At 39.3% G+C, this 23052-nt stretch overlaps 1 protein-coding gene across 1 annotated transcript; it reads left to right on the top strand.

Moving 5' to 3' along the window:
• Positions 1-5772: 5772 nt before the first annotated feature.
• On the top strand, positions 5773-11168 carry irx2a (iroquois homeobox 2a). Its single transcript, XM_085178365.1, has 3 exons — positions 5773-6665; positions 8035-8440; positions 9169-11168. The coding sequence occupies exons 1-3, from the start codon at positions 6426-6428 to the stop codon at positions 10062-10064; spliced, it is 1542 nt and encodes a 513-aa protein (XP_085034491.1). The 5' UTR covers positions 5773-6425; the 3' UTR covers positions 10065-11168.
• The last annotated feature ends 11884 nt before the right edge of the window (positions 11169-23052 follow it).

The following is a 23052-nucleotide window of genomic DNA, read 5'->3' as shown; positions in this document are numbered from 1 at the left end:
AGGTGTGTATGTTTGTGTGTGTGTGCCCGAGTTTTTTTGTGTCTCTGTGTGTGAAATGGATGCTTGTGGATGTGTGTGATGTGTGTATGTTGTTTAACATTAATTGGAGTTTTCTTCCAGTCTTATTAGATTACATTACATCTATTTTACACAAGCACAGATTCAGTTGGCAGCAAGGTTATACATGAAGATTTTTTTGAAAAGTTTTTAATCTAGCATCGCTCATATGTGTTTTTATTCAACATAAAATTTTGGTGACTGTAAAAAAAATGCATGCAATTTTATGTAAAAGTCACTTTCTCGTGTTGTTGCCACCAAAGCAGAGTTATACAAGTTCCTTTTCCCTTCTCCTAATACAAAATGTTGCTTCCTTTTCTTGCTCTTTCTGAGGACAGAAAATGCCGTATCTATCTGGGGATGTCTCAGAGATACTCCTGCAGAAACGTCACAGATGGGTGGCGATGTTTCCATAATGTCCACCTCAGACACGCAAATTACGTGGCAACGACAAAAATTTTCCTCGCAGTTGGAATTGTCATGCAAAAACCCTCCAACACAAGAGTTGACCTCGTGAACTTTGAGATACAACTTCACCTTCTCCCCTGTGACAACTTAAATGCCACCTTTCTTCCACCCAGAGAAACAAAAAAAACAAAGAAAAACATTTGTGTGTCTGTGTCTGTGTCTGTGTGTGTGTGTGTAACTGGGACTTGCAACTTGATAGCACAACAAAAGAGCTGTGGTGGCAAGTCCCCACGCAGACATTATATGTCAGCATCACCGTCATACTGTTAGCTGTCCCAACTGTACAAAGCCATCCTCAATCAGGGCACCTAACCAAGGTCAGCCTGGATTAGCCGTTAGTAACCCTATCAGGTCCAGCACAATGATTACAAAGCCCAGTGACACTGGCTGTCAGCAGACTCTTTCTAGGCAACCCTATCTGCCCGACCCTTGGCTACAGAGCCACTGGAGAGGGTTAGTCCATTTCAAATTGTTCCCCCTTTGTGTCTCCCTTTATTTCCCCCTTTGATTTTCGGCAACTCATTTCGTTCATCAATCAGTCTGTCTGGATGTGTGTGTGTTTGAAACCCATGCTGCACATAATTCCTATAATTTGTGGATTCTTTTTTTTTTTTCTTCTTCCTCTTCCACATAGCCCATTCTTTGTGTTTGTTACTTCTGAAGCCAAAAGCCATTCCACCTAAATCCCCCAGCCTGCAGATGAATGAGCCCTGTAGCTTTACGCTTTACAGGCCACATAACATACTCTGAAATGATCATTTGTAAAATGCAAATAGTAAGAAGACTTTCATATCTAACAGTTTCGGTTTAATCATCCTGCGACTTGTTTAAATTCTACTCTGCATCGTATACTACTTCATGTTGAATATTCTGAATTGGTGAGACAGTGTTTAGTGAAGAACCTCTATTCTTGCAGTTTGCAGCACAGCACTTGGGAGGCATTTTCCCCATGAATTAGATAGCAGCCGCATTGTTCGGCATGTCTTACCAACTCAGACAGCATGTCAAAATAAAAGCAAAATAAAGACTTGTGTTTCAGTACAAGCGCAGTTGTTGTTTCCCCTGCTTTTCTTTCTCTTTTTTTTCAGGAGGAATTACACTTCAAGCCCATCGGTTTACTTCTTCACTTTTCCTGCAAACAAACAGTTTCCTCCAACATGCATGTCAGTTAGCAGCATGTCAGACAAATCAAACCTATAAAGAAAGAGCTTTCTACTGATTTAGTTTCTTTTAAACAAGAAGAACAGCAACAACAGCGCTAGCAGCATAATGTATTTGAAGCAACGTGGCAACCGATGTTCTCCACTTCAGCACATCAGAGGCGTCCCTGTTTCAGTCACCCTAAAGGTACCCGTTTACAAAGTGATAGGGCTTAGGGTTTTTAACTCGGGGCGAGGGGCTGATTTGAAACCCCCTTTGCTGCCAAGCACATGGACGGCTGCTGATTAGAAGAGGGTTGGCAGCAGTGGGCAGATGCCAGGCGGGGAGAGAGACGACGGCCTGTCGCCAGCCTGCCACCCAACCCCTCACATCAGCCGTGAGTTGCCTCCTCCCTTATTGACCCCTCCCCCTCAATGTACAAAAAGAAAAAGGGAACGAGACAAACTGTAGTAGCGCATCAAAATTCAACAATTGTGACACACTGACAGATAAACAAAGTCGTGTACTTCAGCATTTTGGTTTTTTGTCATTTTTTTTTTTCAAACTGATCTCGGGAGTTTTGAGGAGTTGTTTTGATCACATAAAGCTCAAGTCTGCTCTGCTCAGCTAACTAAGTTGCTCAAGGAAAGATCACAATGCAGTTTTTCTGCTTTCCTGTGCACACCCACGCACAAAAATGAGCATAAAAAACACACATATGCTGTACTTTGTGCAAGCTTGGGATACTGAACATTCTTTCTCCAGCCCACAGAGAATAAAATATTTTGAGCTCTTTTAACGTGTTTCAAAATTTGGGATTATAAATCTTGTTAGAGCATTTTACGCCCTTTTTTTTTAAATGACACAAGATTAGATGAGCAACAATGACTGCCCAAAGTACAAAATCACCAGTACGAGTCCAAAAGAGACAGACCACAAGACAAAAGCCGCTTTTCAGGGAGGACAAACTCAGTGCACTCTGCCTTTAATCATTCTGCTATATTCCAGACTCAATTGATTTTACATCAGCTCAATATGACTACATAACAAGTCCATTTCTAGCTCTTGCCATGCACCTAGAGCTACGGATAATTACAGTAAGGGAGATACATCCATATTTCTTCATTTATCCAGCTGCAGTTAACTCTGCCCTTAAATGTACACAATTAGTGAACACAAGCCTCAATAGTTGCTTTCATTGCGCACCATACAAATAAAGTTTACAGCAGCCATATCCCAGAGGTTCAAGAGTGTATGAAAAATTAGAAATCAATATTAATTTAGTCATTTGTGTTGAGAACAAATATTATGACATAAAGGCTTTATCCTTTAGCTATTTAGTTTAACTCTGAGCAATTTACTCTACGAAAAGAATTAGCTGCTGGTAATCATTGTTACAAGTAACTCTGCCACTTCATTGTTATTTAAAGGTAAATTTTGTTGAGGGGAAATACTGGGAGAGAGGAAATCAATAATTGTTTCTTTTATTCATAAGGGAAGAGAAGATTTCTTATAAACTAGCACCTGATATTAGGCTATCATCAGTGAGCAGAGACATTACAGCTACTTTTAGCCTTTAAACAATCTTTTGCAAAAGCATCAGTTAGTTAGGCCTCTATTTGTTTTTATATAAAAAGGTATTGAATAATAAAAAGAAACACAAAACATATTTTTTGTGTATTATGCTTTTGTAATTATTAATAAAAGTAAAGGTAGTACAGGTCTCGGCATCACAACAATGCAAATAATTTGAAATAATGTATATGGTCTGTGGAAATGGTGTTCAGGTACTTTTATAATGGAGTCAAGTAAACTGGCGATGTGTTCAGTTCATATTGAAAGGTCCACATCATTTTCCTCTCTGCTTCTGTCTGACCTCATGCTTTTCTTTTCCTCTTCACTACTTTAATTTCTGTTGGATCTATAAGGTCTTTCTCTGCCTGTCTCTGTCTACCTCATCGCTCTGTCTATGTGTCAATCACTTCATTCCCATCTCCTGTATCTTTATCAAGTTGGGACTAAAATATCTTTGGAGCCTTTCTGAAACTGAGACCTGGAATGCACTACTGTGGAGTTTAACATGCGCCTACATAGACACACACACTCTCACAGACACACGAACTTATGCACTTTAACCAGCTAACAGGTGTACTTTCACAATACCAAATGGACACAGACTTGCATTTACGATTTAGATGCACGTGCATATAATTTAACCATCGTATATGCCTTCAGATATAAAGCCTCACAGACCATGCATACATATACACACTTGTTGGTACAGTACTAACAGTTAGCCCATGCCCTGTGTGTAGAGGAGACAGTGCCCCCTGGTGTGGGCCACTCAGTACTCCCGGTCAATAATATCTTGACCCGATCTATTTTGAGAGCACTCATTTACTCTTCTGGGATTGATTACTCCTGCCTGAAACATGGAAACCAAATGCATGTGCAGAAAAAAAAGACAAGCTGTTCTGTAAAATTCACATAGATCATGAAATAATTAAGGATGTATTAAATAATCTGTAGTTCTGTAATCTATTAAACAATATATATCTTTTGTCAAACAATAAAACAATTTAAATCTAACCTACAGTAAAACTATACTTATATTACTCTTATTTTGTATGTATTTCCAGGAACAGAGTTTTTAAAAAGTGTTCTAGAGGTCCAGCTACTATGGAATTTTAGGACAACAATGTTAGGTCATGTCAATTTTAAGAATAATCAAATGTAAATTTCTGTTGAAAAAAAATGAGAGTAATACAGCATGTGGTTAAAATTAACAAATGGTAACTTGCCTGCCTTATGCTATAACTGTATGTAACGGTATAGTTATATGCTGTTATAAACAGTATTAAAATGTGAAAATACACATTTTGGGCAACACTGTGTGTAAGTGATTGATTTGTTCACTTTTTTCTTTAAAAAATATGTTTAATGATTAAATATATGGACACTTTGAGTAATTTATAACAGATTGTTGTTATTATTTTTATTAGTATTGGTAGTAGTACCAGTAGTAGTAATATCCACATATATAGTATTAATCAAAATTTACTTCTTTTACATTAGATTTTATGTTAATTAGGTGTGAGGCCTATATATAAATTATTCACACATGCTAACAGGACACCTGTTATAGACGAATTAGTACAAGAGAAATAAGTTAAACTGATGCCCATATAAATGCACAAACAGATCACAAAACATCACTATTTCCCAGTTATTATGCCCCCAGAACAGACTGTTTTACAACACTGCCACCCCACAATGCAGCGAAGGATAAGTAACTTATTAGATGAATACACATTCATTTGAACCAATCCAGGCTACACTTTTTTTTCCGCCAACAGCTGCCACCTCGACTGTCTGTTCCAAAACTGGTTTCAGGTTGTCGCCACGGCGTGTTGTTTCTCTTTTCTCCAACAGAGGTCATAATGCGTGTAATCACAAATGACTATGCATTAATTAGCAAGAAGACAGGCCTAAGTGCACACAGATATACTACAACGCGTACAGGTGAGCATCCAAACGCACTGACCAAGTAAACAAGCTTGGTTGGAGTTGGTGGTTAATCTTGGTGTCTGCATAGAGGAAACACCGCCCTTGATGAGGCGACAACAGCCCACAACCTCCTATGTAATTACTGGTGATGAATGAAATTGTAATAATAAGCGGAGGCCATGTAGATGCGCTAAGTAGTGAAACTTCGGGAGCGGTGTACGCCTCCCGCAGGCCAGAGCGCGCACTGCGTGAGGAGCGCGTACACATCGGAGTCCACATACGTTCATGGATGTGTCGGTTTGTGAACTACAGGCAAAATAACCAGCTGCAAGTGGAGAGCATTGGCCATTTTATACTCTCGCTCCTGTTCGATCTCCCTCCTCAGCCTTTCCGTTGTTATTGGATTGGATTTAATCACACAGACACCGTGTACCACAGTCAACTTAGTTTTAAAGAAAAATAAAACGACAAGAAAAAAAAACTGTCAGTAAAACAGATGAACTTTTATTTCACCGCCCTTTCTGCGCATGTCATGTGCTGCAAAAAATACTCAGCCTAAGAAGCCAATTAAATTGGATTTAACCGTTTTTGAAATAATGAAACTGAAACGGACGTTGCGAGTCGATTGTATAATCATGGTGAATTTCTCTTGAAACAAATGGAAAATGAGCTATAACTGCGAAGCTTGGACTTAATAATTTGGGATCACTATAACATTTAGTTGGAGGATATGTCTGATACTAAGGGGGTGAAAAAAAAAGTTTTAAATAGCTTCATTCCAAGTCAAACGTCTATTCATAGGACGGACGGACGCTACGATTTGCCGTGCGGATTCTTTGGTTATGTTCCGAGGCTCCATTTCTATCAGGCAGAAAGGGGGCGGGGATGGGATATTCAGATGAGCCGGAGTGACAGCTCCTGTTTCCCCCAATGCTCTGTGTGTCTGAAACTCCACTGGCTCGTTCCCTCCTAACTCCTCACTTCATAGTGCTGCGTACTAAAAACATCGGACGCTAGGGGATCAAGACGCATGCCACATTGCCTCTATGTGGGCACTTTAACAGATCTTTCGGGGGGTTTTTCCCAGTAAGGGGGCAGTGGAGGGAGGCCTTTTTTTATTTTCACTCTCTGATGACTGTTTGCACGGCTGATTATTGAGTTGATTGTTTATTATTTTGGCCGCTGTTGTCCGCCGCCTTGTGCGTTTTTTTCCTCCCCCTTTTTGGATTCGGCGACCTAACGCGCGCTCACCAATGTCCTATCCTCAGGGTTACCTCTACCAGCCCCCGGGCTCTCTGGCGCTGTATTCATGTCCGGCTTACGGGGCCTCGGCTTTGGCCGCCCCGCGGAACGAAGACTTGGCGAGGTCGTCGTCTGGCTCAGCCTTCAGCCCATATCCCGGGTCAGCTGCTTTCTCCGCTTCGGCCGGTGCAGGCTTCTCCACTCCACTGTCATACTCCACGGATCCAACCACGGGATTCCCATCGTACATGGTAAAACATCTTCTTTGTGTTTCTTTATGATAAAGCTTCAGGGAAGGCGATTGTCGGCGTTTTAAAATCGCAGGCGAACAGTGAATCGGTTTGCGTTTTCTTTTTTGTTGTTGTCATGATTCACTCCACAGAAAGTAGTTGCGGAACTTTACCATGGAGTGCTATACATTCATATCTGGTGGCCTCCTAGAGGGGTCCTCGCTATAAAAATCTTTGACCCCCTTGGCTTAAATGGGATTTTTGATCGTGAGCCGCAGATTGGAATGGCTTTATTGACGCTTAACACTTCCTGCGCAGTTAATTGTATAAAATGGAATACCTAGGATTGCCTTTTAAGCGTCTGGCTTTTAAGCATCGACTTTATGCGCCATAGAAATCGAATATAACACAAACTATGACCCTTTTCTTCATCAGCCACGCACTAAAATCGGGAATAGATGGGGTGGTATAATTAATGGTTAAATAAACTAAATTTTAACACGAAAAGCATGACTCGCAATGTTAATGACACAGGGCACCTCAAGCGTTCTAGGAAAGGTGCACATCAAGTGATTCGCTAATGGGATTTCTAATGCTGCAAAGAGACGATATGTTAACACATTGGAGCTGCCACCATAAACAAAAAGCAGCCACTGAAAGGAAATGAGTTGGTTAATAGGTGATTAAAGAAAATTAAAATTTCCTTTTTGTTATCTTAACTGCTATATAAAGGGGAACCCTGTTATTAGTTAATCCGATAATGATCCTAACCATTAGTTAACCATTACTCCTCGGCTTTTTGTGGCCTGCTTTTGCCCACGATGTGTTCAGCATCCCTGTTTATAATTAGTCCTTTTTGATTCAACCCGACAAGTGGGGTAAACCATGACAACAATAACAACAATAATAATACTTAAACAATTAGTTATTATTTATGCTTTGTTTATATGAAACAGTCCACTGCATTCCGAAATCCTGCGACGATATTTAAATCACTTTATAATATATAATTGATATAAAACGAAGATAAAATCTGGTACTACTTTTATATTTGAGTCCCGTCATGTTTCACTTGTTTGGACACGTTTTTCAAAAAGGAATGGTTATAGGCCTACTTTTTTTTTTAACACTGTTGAATAAAGCATGTACAGTTATAGCTACTTATGATGTAATTTTTGTCTTATCATTTATTATTATTCGTCAAAATGTAAAGCTTATATATACATATACATTTGCAATGTCCAACGTATAGGAAATTGGTTTTCAATATAAGTCACTTTGTACAAGCCACAATAATGTCATTTTTTTTTAAATTCTTTTTAATGTCAGTCTAACTCAGCTCAGCTCTTGACTTTTTCTTTCTTTCTTTTTTCCTCCAACTTTTATCCAGTCCTCTCCATACGACGCGCACACCACAGGCATGGCCGGGGCGTTGAGTTATCCCCCTTACGGGAGCCCAGGATACCCCTTCCAGCTCAACGACCCGGCTTACCGCAAAAATGCCACCAGGGACGCCACGGCCACCTTGAAGGCCTGGCTGCAGGAGCACAGGAAGAACCCGTATCCGACGAAAGGAGAAAAAATCATGCTGGCAATTATCACCAAGATGACCCTGACGCAGGTCTCTACTTGGTTCGCAAACGCCCGGAGGAGGCTCAAGAAGGAGAATAAGATGACATGGGCACCCCGGAATAAGAGCGAAGACGAGGACGAAGAGGACGGGGACGGCGAGAGGAAAGAAGTGGAGCGCTCAGAAAAAAACCTGGATAACAGCGAGGCTTCAGCGGAGGATGAAGGTGGGGTATTATCCGGCGACCAAGTCATGATCAATTCAGAGTTGGATGGGAAGGAGGGGGTGCCCCTTTTATTTACTTCACAAGTTATGTGCTGCACCGCTGCTTTATGTCAAAAATATCAAAGAGATGAAATTATAACTCAGTTACGTGAATTATAGTTCTAACACACACACACACACACACACACACACACACACACACACACATATATATATATTTAAAAACAAATATTAAAATGTGTTTGCAAGACAGTCGAGTCCATGAACTATTTAGGTAGCCACGTTGATTGATATCAATTTTTAATGAAAAACGAGGTTCTAAGACTCAAGCTACACGTAATGACCTGTTAGAAGGAACATTTTATTTTCTTAAGCGTGATTAATGACAGGTCACTGGCAAGCAGACACCGAGCATAGCAGTAGCCATAAGTGGTCTCAATAAAACTAGACTGTTAATATTGTTACGATGAAAACGTCGACGTGCATGATTATGTAAAAAAAAAGAAAAGAAAAGAAAAAGAAAAAAGACAGCACAATTGTTATGGTATAAAATATACATTAAATCCAGCCTACTTTATAAATGATGCATGTACCACTATTTACGTAAGGCTGGCTGTAAAGCATTAACGATTAACGGACTTTATAAGTTTTATACAGTTTACTTTTGAGACTTTCTCACTTTCTTTAACATTTCTAACCCTTTTCCATTTATTTGCATGCTCGTCTTAGGCATCAGCTTGCACGTAGATACCCTGACGGACCACTCCTGCTCGGCAGAGTCAGACGGGGAGAAGGTCAGCTGTGTGGGCGAGCTTGGCTCTGAACAAGCCGGCGACAAATGCGAAGAGGACGGCGAGGATCCAAACCGCGACCAGCGGGCTCAGCTTTCACCTAAACCCGTCACGTCATCGCCACTGACCGGAGTAGAAGCTCCACTTCTCAGTCATCACCATCACCACCACCACCACCATCTCCACCATCTCCACCACCTCCACAGCCAACGCGAGGATTTAGCACGGAGCCTCGTCAGTAGCAACAATATTAACACCAATAAATCCTCCTCATGCCTTGACAACAGGCCTTCTTCGGGAGCGCCTCCTAACCCCACGGTCAAACCCAAATTGTGGTCGCTGGCGGAAATTGCTACCTCGGACCAAAAGCAGCAACATCAGCAACAGCAACTGGGGCAGTCAACTGGGCAACCAAATTGCCCCTCCTCCAGCGGTGGACTTCTCACTTCCCCAACGCCTTCCGCAGCCTCCCCGGCTGCCAGTTCGCCCTCCCTCTACCCGCCCCCCTCCATCCTCGGAAGACCTATTTATTACACTTCACCCTTTTATAGCAATTACACAAACTATGGCAACTTCAGCCCCCTGCAGGGTCAAGGGATCCTGCGGTACACTAATTCATCTGGAGTGAGTCTGGCTGCTGCCGCCGCTGCCGCCGCCGCCGCTGCTGCTGCAAACGAGGGTCTCAGTTCTTCTCAGCAGGCTCTGGAGGCCAGCACAAACCCCAAACACAGGCCAGACTCTCCCCTCGTTAAAAATAATCCAAACCAGATTGTTGTTGAGCAGCAGCAACAGCATTTCAGAACCGCAAATTTAGAAGCAAAGAAAGGTACGTAAAATATGACGCGGTAAAAAAAAAATCATAATAATTAAAAAAAAAGAGAGACTAACTTATGAAAACTTATTTAATCTAGTGTTGAGTCCTAAATTTGTATTTTAATTCAACCCTGTAAGGAAATGGCGCCACGCTGGAGGTAAAATGAGCTCACTTGTTTCCAATGCAAACTAACTGGTTTTCTTTTTCACTTCCATGTGTCACTGCAATGACACCAAAGCATGATCTGAACTCTTTAGCCTTGTTTCGCGAAAGAAAAACAAAAAAACAAATAGCAACAAATCAGAACAAAATGAAGCCTTTATATTCAAGCGATCTTTCACAAGAAACAGCTAACACGACGTGATTTTTCATTTGTGCTAAGAAGAGTACATTTTTAGGACTGAATATGAGACTAAATGACTTATTAAGTTGGACATTTTTCAGCGCAGTAAGGAAATGAACGCGCACTATGGCCTGTTATTCGTTTTCATTGCAGTAATCTCCCGGAGTAATCAATTTATAATTGCCCACCAGCCCTTAAACAAGAAAAAAAAAAAACATATTTTAATCTTTCCGATGATCCCACGGGATCATAAGAATCCGGTGACGGGGTTTCTATTTGCAACAATCTTGCCTTACAAAGCAGTAGGGATATAACATACAAGCCAATTGCAAACAAAACTTACAAGATCGCGTCTACAGATACACATTAAAACAACACTATGAAGGACGGGCCTGAAGGACGGGGCTTATCCATGCGCTCAGACGCGCGCGCGCACCCACACCCCCCCACACACACACAGTGGGCACCCTGTGAATCCAATAAGCAGACAAAATGTTGCCATAGTTTTGAGCAGGAATCCTATTTTTAATGTTTCCTGTGTGTGTGCGCGCGCGCAGCGGGCCCAAGACCTTATCTTTCAACCTGGAATAATTCTAATTACACAGGGTCAGCCAAAAGCAAACAAATGAGTTTGTTTGCTGTGTGCAGTCATCGTGGAATTTCACGTTTTCAAATGTCACTTAGGTAGCTTTGGTGGTTACTTTCCTTGCGCACATTTAAAGCTTTCCCTACATGCCGACGAATAGCTTAAGGACGTTTTAGTAGCAGTATAAGCAGAGACTCCCCCCCCCCTCATTTTTAATGAGCACTTGCAGTATAGAGGTGTTTTTCTTCATGTTTTCTGTGGTGGTGGACGAAATTGATCATTTGATCGTGTGGGACTTTTTTTTAATTTCCATGGTCTGCAGGTAGGTGTCACAATTGCTTTGACTATAAAACGACAAAGGACGCCACCCCTTAGCCTCACGTTTTAACCCACATAACCTTTACTCCAAATCGGATCTGGTGCCACCATTTAGTCGGAATGACAGCTGCTACCGCTTTCTAAGCCCCACGCAGACTGGGACTTTTTCTTCAGCTCACGTTTGTCAGAATGTTATTGTATTATTTCCGCCGTTCTGTTTGAGGCAATTTGGACGACAATTACATATGCTGGTTTGAAACCGATCTCCCATTATATGTGATTTACATGTTATTTCTCAGGTTCCTCTAGTTTGCTTATTTGCCACGATATATTATTTCACTATATATTTACGTGTGAAAATAAAAACTAAAATTTGGCCTGAAACCGAGGTGTCTTGGGAACGCAAAGTGGACCGAATTGAACTGAAGTGAACTTGAGGACTTCAAAGTGGAATAGCCTACATTTGATATTTATTTTTTTAAAAGGATGGCGAAACGATGCCTATAATTTATGCAAGTTGTATTGCAAAAATGGGAAACTGACATCGTCTGTTTGTTTTGTAAATATATATACATATATACATATATATATATATTATGGACGGTTTTTATTTGAAACGCATTTGGGAAAAAGGCGACCCAATCTTGTTATCAGGAGTACTTTTACTAATTTATATCTTTGAATGTAAATAAAATCAAAACTCGCTGGTAAAGATATACTGGTGGGATATTATATCCATTATTCAAATGAGAAAATATTAAACTGTTTTCCCAACTATTACATTCATCTTTGGCAGTCTTTCTTTTAGTCATAACACTGTTTAACACTGTTGCATTTTTTTATTCCTTTTTTTATTCTCTCTGCTCATTATTCTTTTGTTTTGTCAGTTGCAGATGGGAGATGTTTGATGAATCTCACTTTTCATAAAGATTATGAGTTCTCACAGATTGCACAATCCATTCTTTCTAAATGGACAATCATTTTCTTTTAAAGCGTCTGGTCAGGGGATCTCCCTCGGTCACATATTCAGGACCTTGATGGGGATAAACGAGATGCTTATTTTATTTCATTTTTCTCCCAGCTCCCCTCTCCCTGCCACACATTTATTTTTCAGTGTGATTAATACAGCCGTGGGACGCATCGGGCATTATGGGCTCCCAGCGGGGCCGTCCCTGGAGCTTTTTAGCCTGGTTCAGGATGGGTCAGCACTGCCTGCTTCATTACAGCACGGCATTGAGCAATCCATAAAAGTCTATCTAAGCATCTGCCAGCTCCAATGGGCTGTGTGATGGGCCCTAATCGGACAGGCTTTTCACTGCTTTTCATCATGGCTGGATATTATATCACACAGCTAACTGAACAAATTAGAAAGAAAAAAGGTAGTCTTTAGTTATTATTATTATTCTAATTATTAATTTAAATATTTTGTCACCTTATTGTGATATAAGGTATGAAATACTCAAATATACAATATTGACATCCTCCAAGAAGAGGCCTCCATCATTGCTCCCAGCTAGACTAAAAGCTAATCCTTCATTTTCCAGTTGAATTTGTGCTTTGGTGCAGTCCAAATGTCATGGGACCCCCACCCCTCCCCATACCAAGGACGCAATATTTAGCTGCTACCAAGGGAGCAGAGGAGGGATAACCTACCTTAACTCACTTAGACCACCTTTTAAGTTAACATAAGTCTTTGTGACATAAATGCATACTTTGCTCTAAGAGTAAATAGTGTTACACTCCCAGGATGGTGTAAAAGTGTCTTTTGGATTATTCATGAAACCATCACTATATTTTTTTCAGGATCTTTGGTTCATCAGTGCTGTGAATTGAAATATTTTATCATTTACCTCTACCTCACTAACAGACTGCTGCAGTAGACGGAAGACATGAACGTTATAGCACCTGGCCAGTTTCGTCCTCAGTCAAAATGCTTTCATTAGCAGCTGATTTATTGAAATGCATACTTTATTCTCAGGTGGGCTCCCCCAAGGACACGCACTGTTGTCAAATAGCACCAGAGGCAGTCTCGAGAGCACATAGGGGCCCTGCCTCTCACTCGCTTTTTCTTTCTGTCACCTGCTGCTGCTCCCTTCAAATGTCAACATTTGTTCGCAATAAAAAAGTGTTATTGTTTCATTCAAAAAAAAAAAAAGAGAAAGTGCTCGGCAACCAGTCACCTTTGAACACATGAAAAGAAACTTCCACCCCTCCTCTTTGTTTGACTGAGAGCAACGGCAGGTGAAAATAGGAACAAGGCGGCCATTGCACATGACAAATTTCAAGCTGTGAAACCCCTTATGAAACGATTGTGAATTTATGCCACAATTAGTCACAATTGTGCAGAGGAATTCCTGACTCTTTTGAAATAGCTCTTCTTTGGTCCACATCCATTCAGACTATTTGTGGAAGAAACTAGGGTAACCTTGACACAGCCTCGATATTGATCCTCAAGGGCAAAACAGATGGTTTGCTTAGTACCATAAAGCAATGTTTTAGTGTCGGGGAATGATTTAAACTAATCTAGATATTCTTTTAGTTCCATGCACTGCATACCAAATAAAGACATAATCCCATCAAATAGCCTACCAACAAAGATGTGATCGTTACTAAGGACTAGTCGTCATTGAAAACTACATTGATGTTATCGCAGGGCTCATAGGCTTCATGTGAGCACAGACTTGAGAGCAAGTGGACTCATTCCCCTTATCGCTGATCAAATAAGTAGCTCGCATATGCAGATAATTCATGAGCTCTGTGTATCTTTTATCCTCCTATCAACACTTTCTCCTCCAAAATGGCTCAAGCGTTTATCTCTGATACACACCTGCTGAAGCTAAAGTTTCACTGTAGCCAATTACTATTTTACAATTGTCTTTTACTGGAGGTGCAGTGTTAATTTGACATGATGTTAAGGAAGACTATTAGGCAGTTGACTGATTTGCTACAGATGCCCAGATGTTAAAAGAAAAATTGACACTTGCATATTATTTTAGATTCAGTATGCATGGACTTCCACATGTGTCTATCATGGGCAGACAGAAGCAAGAATAATTAGCCTTTTTTCTTGCGTTGAGGATGTAATGCAGCTATTCTCTTGCATGATACAGTGAGATCATGTTTTTAAAATTGCATATAAAACACTAAAAAATAACCAGCTGAAATTCCAAGGTGTGAACTTATCAGAAACAATACCACTTAATTTTTTATAGCAAATTTGAGGTCTTGTGTTAAAGTAAGGCAAAATAATATGAAAAGCACCATTAGCCTTTAATTTAACCTCTCCTTTATTTTAACCTGTTTGATGCTATTAAACCCTCCATGGTAAACTCACCCATTAAGACCTATCCATAAATACTGCTGATGTTCAGAGTCAAAGGTAAGTACTACAAATATTCAGGGAAAAACCGAGAGACCAAAGAGAGAAGCGTACAAATCAGGTGCAGTTGTGTTTAATAAAACACATCAAAGTGAATGAGGGGGGATGTTAAAAATGAGTCCAAGGTCCTGTCCTCTCGTAAAGGTGTCAAGTGAAATGTTCACTACTCTGGATGATCAAGGGGAGAGTAAGTTGTGCAGGATTTCATAGTGATCCTTACGGGTCTAAGTCCACACACACACACGCACGCACACACTCGCTCTTAGACTGAGACACGCTAATACATGTCCGCACAAAAGTCTAAACAAGGCCATTAGGAGCCTTGACTTCCACTCCTAATTGACAGTTATGTTTAATGCCTTTGGTGAGTAAACACTTTGCAGTAGTGGACTCCACCTTTAGGTTGTCAATCAGGCAAAAATTGGTAGGCGGCTGTGAAATCTCCTGCAAAGCTGAACATAAAAGGTAAGGTGCAACATACATGCGATGCAATTTATTGAACGATTAAAGCCTCTGTGTGTGTGTGTGCGTGTGTGTGTTTGTCAAAAGCAGTTTGTGAAAACACACGCAACATAGGTGTATTTATTTAAAAGTGTTTTGCTCACAACTATACCATAAGCACAAAAATAAGTTCATAATGCTGTATATACTAACGCAACTCCATATCTACATCAAGTATGGAGAACCTTCACAGACACACCTTTTATTTTTCTTGGTTATACAGTGGGACATTAAATGATACACATCACATTATCTAAGTATCACACATACACAACATGCTTGTTTGCAAACACTAATGGTGCACTCAGTGCTGGACCTTGTTAAAAGTAAGAAACAGAATGAGTGACAGCGTGGTGACATGAAGCATACGATCAGAACAGTAAAAGATGTCACTGTTACGTAAGTGTCACTACTGTCCCACGTTGTCATTTTTGCTTCACACTCTTAATACACCACATAAATATGTCCAGTGGTCACGCCCACAATCCCCCCCCCCCCCCCACACACACACACACAGAGACACACATACAAAGGCACAAAAAGAAATATGTGAAGAGTCACTGAGTGCTGAAGAAACAAACAGCTTTAAAATACAAATTCATGCAGATAATGAGTCTTAGGCATGCATACACATACTGTATATTGATAAAACTGTATGCAGAAGGGTAGGGTCAAAACATTTCTTCCATGTTTCTGTAAGATATAGACAAATCTGTGTCCAGTACAGCTCTTCAAGTCCAATATTGTGTTTGAATTAAGGATGTCTTCAGATTTATAGAAAGAAAATAAGCCAGCAGGGATGATATTGCGAATTATGCGGTTAAATCTGTGCTATTTATGTGCAGCAGCACTTTTGCATTATGCTATATAAAATTATTAATGTAATTGAACTAATATTCAATTTGGACTTGTGTGTTTGTCTGCACACATGGGAAGGTATGTTTTCGAGGATTCTGTCTATCCATTGTACGTTACTGCTGCTCTGCAAATTGTGATATGTTAAAGTTAAACCTCCACACCCTGACCTGTCAACTGTCAGCTTTCATACCATTGAGTGCAACAACTGGATGAGGTAAACATAGATTTTTTCCATCTGTATGTTTCAAGTGCTTCTTTTTTTTCCTTACTTTTCTTTTTTTAAAAATCACAACATATCTGCACTGAACCTTCTTACTCCGATTACGTGTTCTGTTAGACATATCAGGGAAGTGATTCATGTTAAATATCTGTCAGACTTGTAGGCTAATTAAATGAAGCTTTGCTTTAAGGATAATATTTAATGTCATGACTTTTAGCATGACCGTGGCTTTCAAGCTAAACTGCTTCCACAGAGTAATAGCACAGTGTGCAAATAAAAAAAAGCATTAATGTGTTGAAGAAGCACTGTGACCTAAGATGATCATTTAATGAAAATATCCAGGGAGACATGCCTCGAGGCACAGTTTGAGGCACTATATATTAGCTGCCAAAATGTTCACTTTAGGCTTTCTTTAAACATATTGCATCACTTCAAATTATATCTAGATGTTATGAATCAAAGGAAGCTGAAAAGCTTCTTGGAAAGGTTGGGAAACATCTTTAAGACCAAAGAGCCATTTCAGTTACTTTGACTGCAAAATAAAACCTTGCTAACAGACAGTCAGAGAAAGCAGGATGTTCAAACCAAATATAATTTTTTGCCCTTCTAAATTAAATTGGAGGCATTTTCAGATGAATGAATAAAATAACCCCGTTGCAACAAGATGTCAACTTTGGAAAAACTAAATTTGCGAACCTTGACTTCAATGTCAGTGATTGTTTTGGATCCTGTGCCAGCTTATAATAATCCTTTATTTAACCATGAAAGTGGCATTTTTAAGGTTAGAGAAAACTCTAGATTTTTTTGTAGAAAAACATGGATTATTTATTTTAGTTGTATCACGTTACTAATTGCGAGGCATATCAAGACACAATTAAAAAAGTCTGCAAAATCCAGTCTTTTGTGTGGCATTAAGACATACTGTACTCTCGTATACCACTCTTACATCCATGTCGGTTGATATTGGATATAAAGCATGATGTTGATGTTCCTTGGCATAATGGGTGTTTTTTTAAAACTGATAGTAAGGTAGTGAATTTAAAAAAAAAAAAAAAAGATAACTGATCATGTTCATTTAAAAGGAAAAAAAAAACTGTGGTGCACAAATATACAAATTGGAAAAATTCTTAAGCCTTTTATGAGTAGTTGTTATAAATTTTTATCATCATTTTACCAACTGCCATGATTGGCTTGCCAAAACTAAAGAGTGGACCATCATCATGGAGATCAGCTAAGCTGTAGCAACAACAAATGTGGTGGTGTGGAGGAAAAACCTAGAGTGTGCAAGAAAAGTTTATTTTGCTTCACATAACTAAAAGAAAAATTGCATTAAGTGAAAGGGTTGCAGTCAAAAAAACAGACAGAACCAACAGAAATTACCGGTATAGGCATACATCGTAAGGGTCATCAGTGTTTTTGTACTTGCTGCCAGAAAATGGGAGCCAAATGTTACATACTGTAAGTTTAAACTGCTACATTAGCTTGTTGTGTTTAGTCTGTAGCTTTAACATCAGTTTTCGAAATGTTTTAGATATTAGTTTTGAAAGGTCAAACCCAGAGTTCTACAGTGTGCCTCCATCACAAACTAAATGAAATACAAACCTCCAACCAAAGCAGTCTAGGGCTCCAGCTCTAAGACCAACCAACAAATGTCTCTCCTAACTCCTTCCCCCTTTTTTAAAAAGTTTCATTTGTACTCTGCTCTAATCAGGGTTATTCCCCAACTGTTGTACTGGGGAGGACAGGGAGACTGCACATTGCAAAGCACATTGCTCTCTCTCCTCACATTCCTCCATTGCTTTCTCTCGTAGGAGAATCCCCTTTTGACTCCAAACCAACCCAGGAATATTAGTCTTATTGCTTTTAATCACCAAAGTCTCACACCCAAAATATGTCAATTCATTAAAGGCACTCAGATATTCAGGCCAGCTGCTTCCTGGCGACGGGCTAAAGACAAGGTGGAGACAGACAGACTGTGTGTGTGTGTGTGTGTGTGTACGTGTCTGTGTGTGTTCTCTCTCCGTCTCCCTCTCACTCTCTCTTGATCTCTCTCTCTGTGGAGACAGGGCTACCCAATCCTCAGCAATGCCCTGGCTGTGCTCAGCACAATTTAACGACAGCTATACCTAATCACACTACACAGAGGTGGTTCTACTCATACTGTATGACTGTATGTGTGACTGAGGTGAAGAAATATGTGTGGAAGGATGCAAAGTGTGCATACACAGAGAACTGTAGATGCACATACTGTATATGTACACACACATACACACGCACAGCTTTGCAAGGCTTTTAAAGGACAGACTGTTGATCCCTCCACAAGCAAGCGAAGCGGCTTACATCTTTCTGTTACAGAGGATTGGAGGTGCATTCTAATACAATTACGCTGACGAATAAAGTGCTTGTATATGAGGAAGGAGGTGCTCTAGCAACATCTGCAGCTCGAAGCTGTCCAAAGGCACTTCAGCGGTGACACATGAAGAAAGAGGCAAATGAGTGGAACAAGGCCATTGTTGCAGGCAACGTGACTGCGGTTGAGACAGTCATGTGAAATTACATTTGGAATCCAGAACAAAACAAATTGAACGTCCTTTCATGTGTCTCTGTTACTCGTTTTTGGAAAGAAATCTGTTTCCCCTCTGAGCAAGGGCATGTGAGAGGCAAGTGCAAGGGTGTCTGCCCTTGTGAGTCTTTGTGTAAGAGCTGGCAAAAAAAAAAGATGATGCTTGTGTGTTCATGTGTTTTTCACATTCACTTGTACAGTATGTGCTCACCTTCATGTGTCATTGTGTAGTTGAGTATTACCAATGTACCCGATAATTTAAGGTCCAGATATGCTTTGGGGTTGGGTTAAGTGAAAGTGAAAGTGAGGTTTAAAAGGGTTGGGAATTGTTTTTTGATTTATGGTTCTATAGTTAGGACGAGAGTTGGAGCTGACTAACTGTATGTCAAAGCAGTGTCACTTGAAATCTTGGTAATGACTGCTTGTGTGCACATATGTTTGAGTGTGTAAAATATTCTGAGAGACAGAACAACGCATCTGCACATGTGGCTGTATGTGTGTGTGTGTGTGTGTTTCACATCCAGAATATATTCCACAGACCAGATGGCTGCAGAGTGGCTTAGGAATCAATATTTAAGAAGAAAACATACCAACAATGCATCTGCATGTGTTTGCTGTACCCCTGTGATAAAATATTGACTCTCTGGTTTTTGCAAGAATTATCGGCTGTGGTCAAAAATAGGATTTGCGGCTTACCGGCCTGTATCTGTTTTGTGGAAGCAGTGATGATGGCTACACATTTGTGTCAAATGTGGATGTAGACAGGCAGTGTGGATGTTTGTCATGAATTACTGCCACCATCAGCAGATGTCAAAATGTGTTGCTGGCACTTGCAGTTACTTCTGTTTGAATGAACAGAAATTGAGAGAGTGAGAGCGAGAGGAAGATAGATGCCACACTCAACTGTCCTAAAGCCATGTTTATTATCAGAAGCTAAGCCCGAAAGTGCTTTCAGTTTGAAAGATTAAGCATGTTGGCATTTTATATTTTCTTATTATTTAACCCCTACAGGTCCAAGACTGAAATTCATTCTCATTTCTTCCTTCTACAGTTGGCCCATTTCTTTGAGATTGAATTTAGAGCATTTAGATGTATTAATTTATTTAAGTTCTTCCTAACTGAATAATGGCACCGTGTTTTAATTAGCAACCAATATAAAGCATACATTGTCAATCTTGTATTTTATTATTTAACACAAATGTTTTTTCAGACTTTCAGCCTTTATTAAACTTGCATTTATTTAAATGACCAAAACGAGCTGTTCACTTCTCACTTTAAACAATTACGTTGTATTTGCAGAAATAAGTGAAAGAAAACAAAATAACAAACATAAAGAGTTTTACCGTGGACAGACAGACAACCACAACACCTATTGCCAATTACAATCAACAATTAATCAAATCCACTGATGCGATAAAGCCAGAGTACCCAGAAAGAACCCATGCAAACAAGGAGCTCTCCACACAGGAAGGCCCAAGCCAGCTGGTGGATTCAGGACCTTCTTGTTGTGAGGTAACAGTGCTAATAGCTGCATCGCTGTGGTGCCTGAGTATTACGGTTAGCTAGTTTGGTCACTGGAAGAGAAGTTGCCAACTATTAAAAAATAAGTAAAGAAACAAATGCATTTTCCCATCTCCGTGACAATATATCTTTATTGTATTTCACTTGATAATGATAATTCTCCAATACCAGTGTACATCTCACATATGATATGTTTGACCCGTGAGACACACAGCAGTGGACATGTACACTTGGAGAACATTTTTCAGTTGACAGTATCTTAACTGGAACCTGACCTTGGCGCTCTCCCTCCTCTTTTTACGAAGAGTGAAACTAACCTCTTTATTTTAAGTCAACAATACAGCATGTGAATGAACGGCACAGCTGATAGAGCTGCTAGGACATATCACAGATTTCACACTATACACAGATTGAGTTCTCTCTCTCATGAGAAAGTATGCAGTTAGGACATTTGGCCTATGAGAGGTATGACTTACATGATACTCCGAATCACATCTGAGAAGAGACCAAAAATCAGCAAGAGACCACAGAGTGGATTGAATATCAATGAAACATATGCACTGTTATTCAAGGTGACTGAGTTGTTTTAGAGATTGGAATGCACACTTACTGAGTACTTCTATTTTAAAATAATGCTCCACAACACAGTTCTTAGTCTTCCATAATAACGTTTTTTTATGGTATTCACAACATATACTATTAATATTAATAGAAATGACTACTCTTAAAAGCTTTATTAGCGGGACTTTATAGTCACAAGTCACCAGCCAGTACTACACATCCCTTCCTGATTTGGTTTACAAATATTCTTATGTTATGCAAGTAACAGACTCTCCATCACAATTTAACAGGGGTTATTTAACAGTTATTTAGCATATTGTGCCTGATTTGTTTAATGAATTTCTCACTATATGTCTTACAAATGCTTTGGAAGTTGGTGAATATGAAAACAGTAAAATGTAAATGTAAAAACAATATATATAAGTCAAGAACTGAAAGGATTCAGTTTTGCAATATGTTTCAAGTTCGAACAGCTTGACTTTTAAAGTCAAGCTGTTATTTTGAATAATCCATAAAAGTCTTTATCCCACTGTACTGTAAAATATAGTAAATCAGTGAGGCCTGAGAATTTCCCATATGGAGGGGATTTTGAGAGGAAAATGTTGTTTCTCCATAAAAAAGTAAATGAAGAAAAACTGAATCTGACCTTCATAAAATCATCTTGCAGACAAGAACTGCCCATCCATCATTTTTAATGATCAGTATTGATATTTACCAATATCACAGAGTCATGACAGCAAAACAAAGTATTTGCAATCCCCGTGAACTGTTCTTGAATGGGAGTAGTGACAAAATGGACATTAAACAAGTGTTCCAGATATTTCATTACATGGTAATATTAAACTATGGAGAGACAAGAAATCTGTTTTAGGTTTAATTCAATTCTATGACTGGGATGGACTCCAAAAATAAGATAGATTTGACTTATCTTATAATAACAAAGATGTGCTTTGTTAACAAGTATGAAGAAAGTATTACAGTAAATAACAAATAGGTATTTTGTTATTGAGGATTTTTTTGTGAGTGTGTGTGAAATTATGTATATGTTTTACACAGAATTGTTTCATAATTTTACTTTTTCCTCACCAGCCACTATTTCTAATATTTTAGCATATATCTGATAGTCATGGATCAACAGTCAAGCATCAGGAGAATAATGTGTGTAAAGTAACAGCCTATAAAATATTTTATCCCATCTGGTTGGAGTGCAAATATTTGACATTCCAAATCCAACTGATGGCTCTGCGTGTAACCCCTCTTTTTTTCATTTGTCTGTCAACCCCATTTGTTAATGATATAACAAAGAGGATCTGACATAAAATAACATTTAAATTACACACTGACTTGCTCAGAGTACACATCTGAAGATTCCTGTGCCAAGAAGGAGGAACAGAGACCTTTGAACATTAATGAGAGTGGAGTGGTGGTCTCTGAAGAGCCAGTCTCTTGGATCCTATGTGTCCCTGTACAGTCCTAGGCGACTGAGCATGCTTTATAAGATCTGATTAGGTGTAAATTAAAACTTCATTAACCGTCAGGCCTGATTAACAAAATGGTGGAAGAATGCTTTTGTTTGAGTTCATTAAACTGGATATAGCCACGTTGCCTCTTTGATAATGCTTGCATGCATAAATATATATATATATGCCTAAACCATGTAGAGAACAAAATAAATAAATACTGAATGTGTGTGATGAAAGCTGAAGGCTGAAGACATACGGGAATATCACATATATATATATATATATATATATATACATATATATATATATATATATATATATATATATATATATATATATATATATATATATATATATATATATATGTCGCCTTGAGGTGCCTTGAGGCGACATTTGTTGTGATTTGGCGCTATATAAATAAAATTGAATTGAATTGAATTGAATATATATATGTGATATTCCTGTATGACAGCAACTGATTGCATTTGGCGGATGTAGACAACAGTAAATGTGGATGAATAAGACGGCCTGTTCAAACAGAGCATCAGAATGAGGATGAAAGGTTATTTAAGTGACTTTGAATATGGCATGGTCATTGGTAGCTGGCATGGGTATATCTGAAACCACTGATCTACTTCACAGATAATGGTCTGAGAAAGAGGAAATATCCAGACAGCAGCAGGTCTCTGGGCGAA

The sequence above is a fragment of the Neolamprologus multifasciatus genome, chromosome 11, assembly GCF_963576455.1.
Source record: "Neolamprologus multifasciatus chromosome 11, fNeoMul1.2, whole genome shotgun sequence".
Taxonomy (NCBI): Eukaryota; Metazoa; Chordata; class Actinopteri; order Cichliformes; family Cichlidae; genus Neolamprologus; species Neolamprologus multifasciatus.
This window is presented reverse-complemented; position numbering and strand designations above follow the sequence as displayed.

What these genes read in the sequence shown, in the direction of transcription:
- irx2a (XM_085178365.1), top strand. Translation starts at nt 6,426, where the DNA reads ATGTCCTATCCTCAGGGTTACCTCTACCAGCCCCCGGGCTCTCTGGCG. An exon ending in CGGGATTCCCATCGTACATG is followed by an intron (nt 6,666 to 8,034) that starts GTAAAACATCTT and finishes ACTTTTATCCAG; the next exon opens with TCCTCTCCATACGACGCGCA. An exon ending in GGCTTCAGCGGAGGATGAAG is followed by an intron (nt 8,441 to 9,168) that starts GTGGGGTATTAT and finishes TGCTCGTCTTAG; the next exon opens with GCATCAGCTTGCACGTAGAT.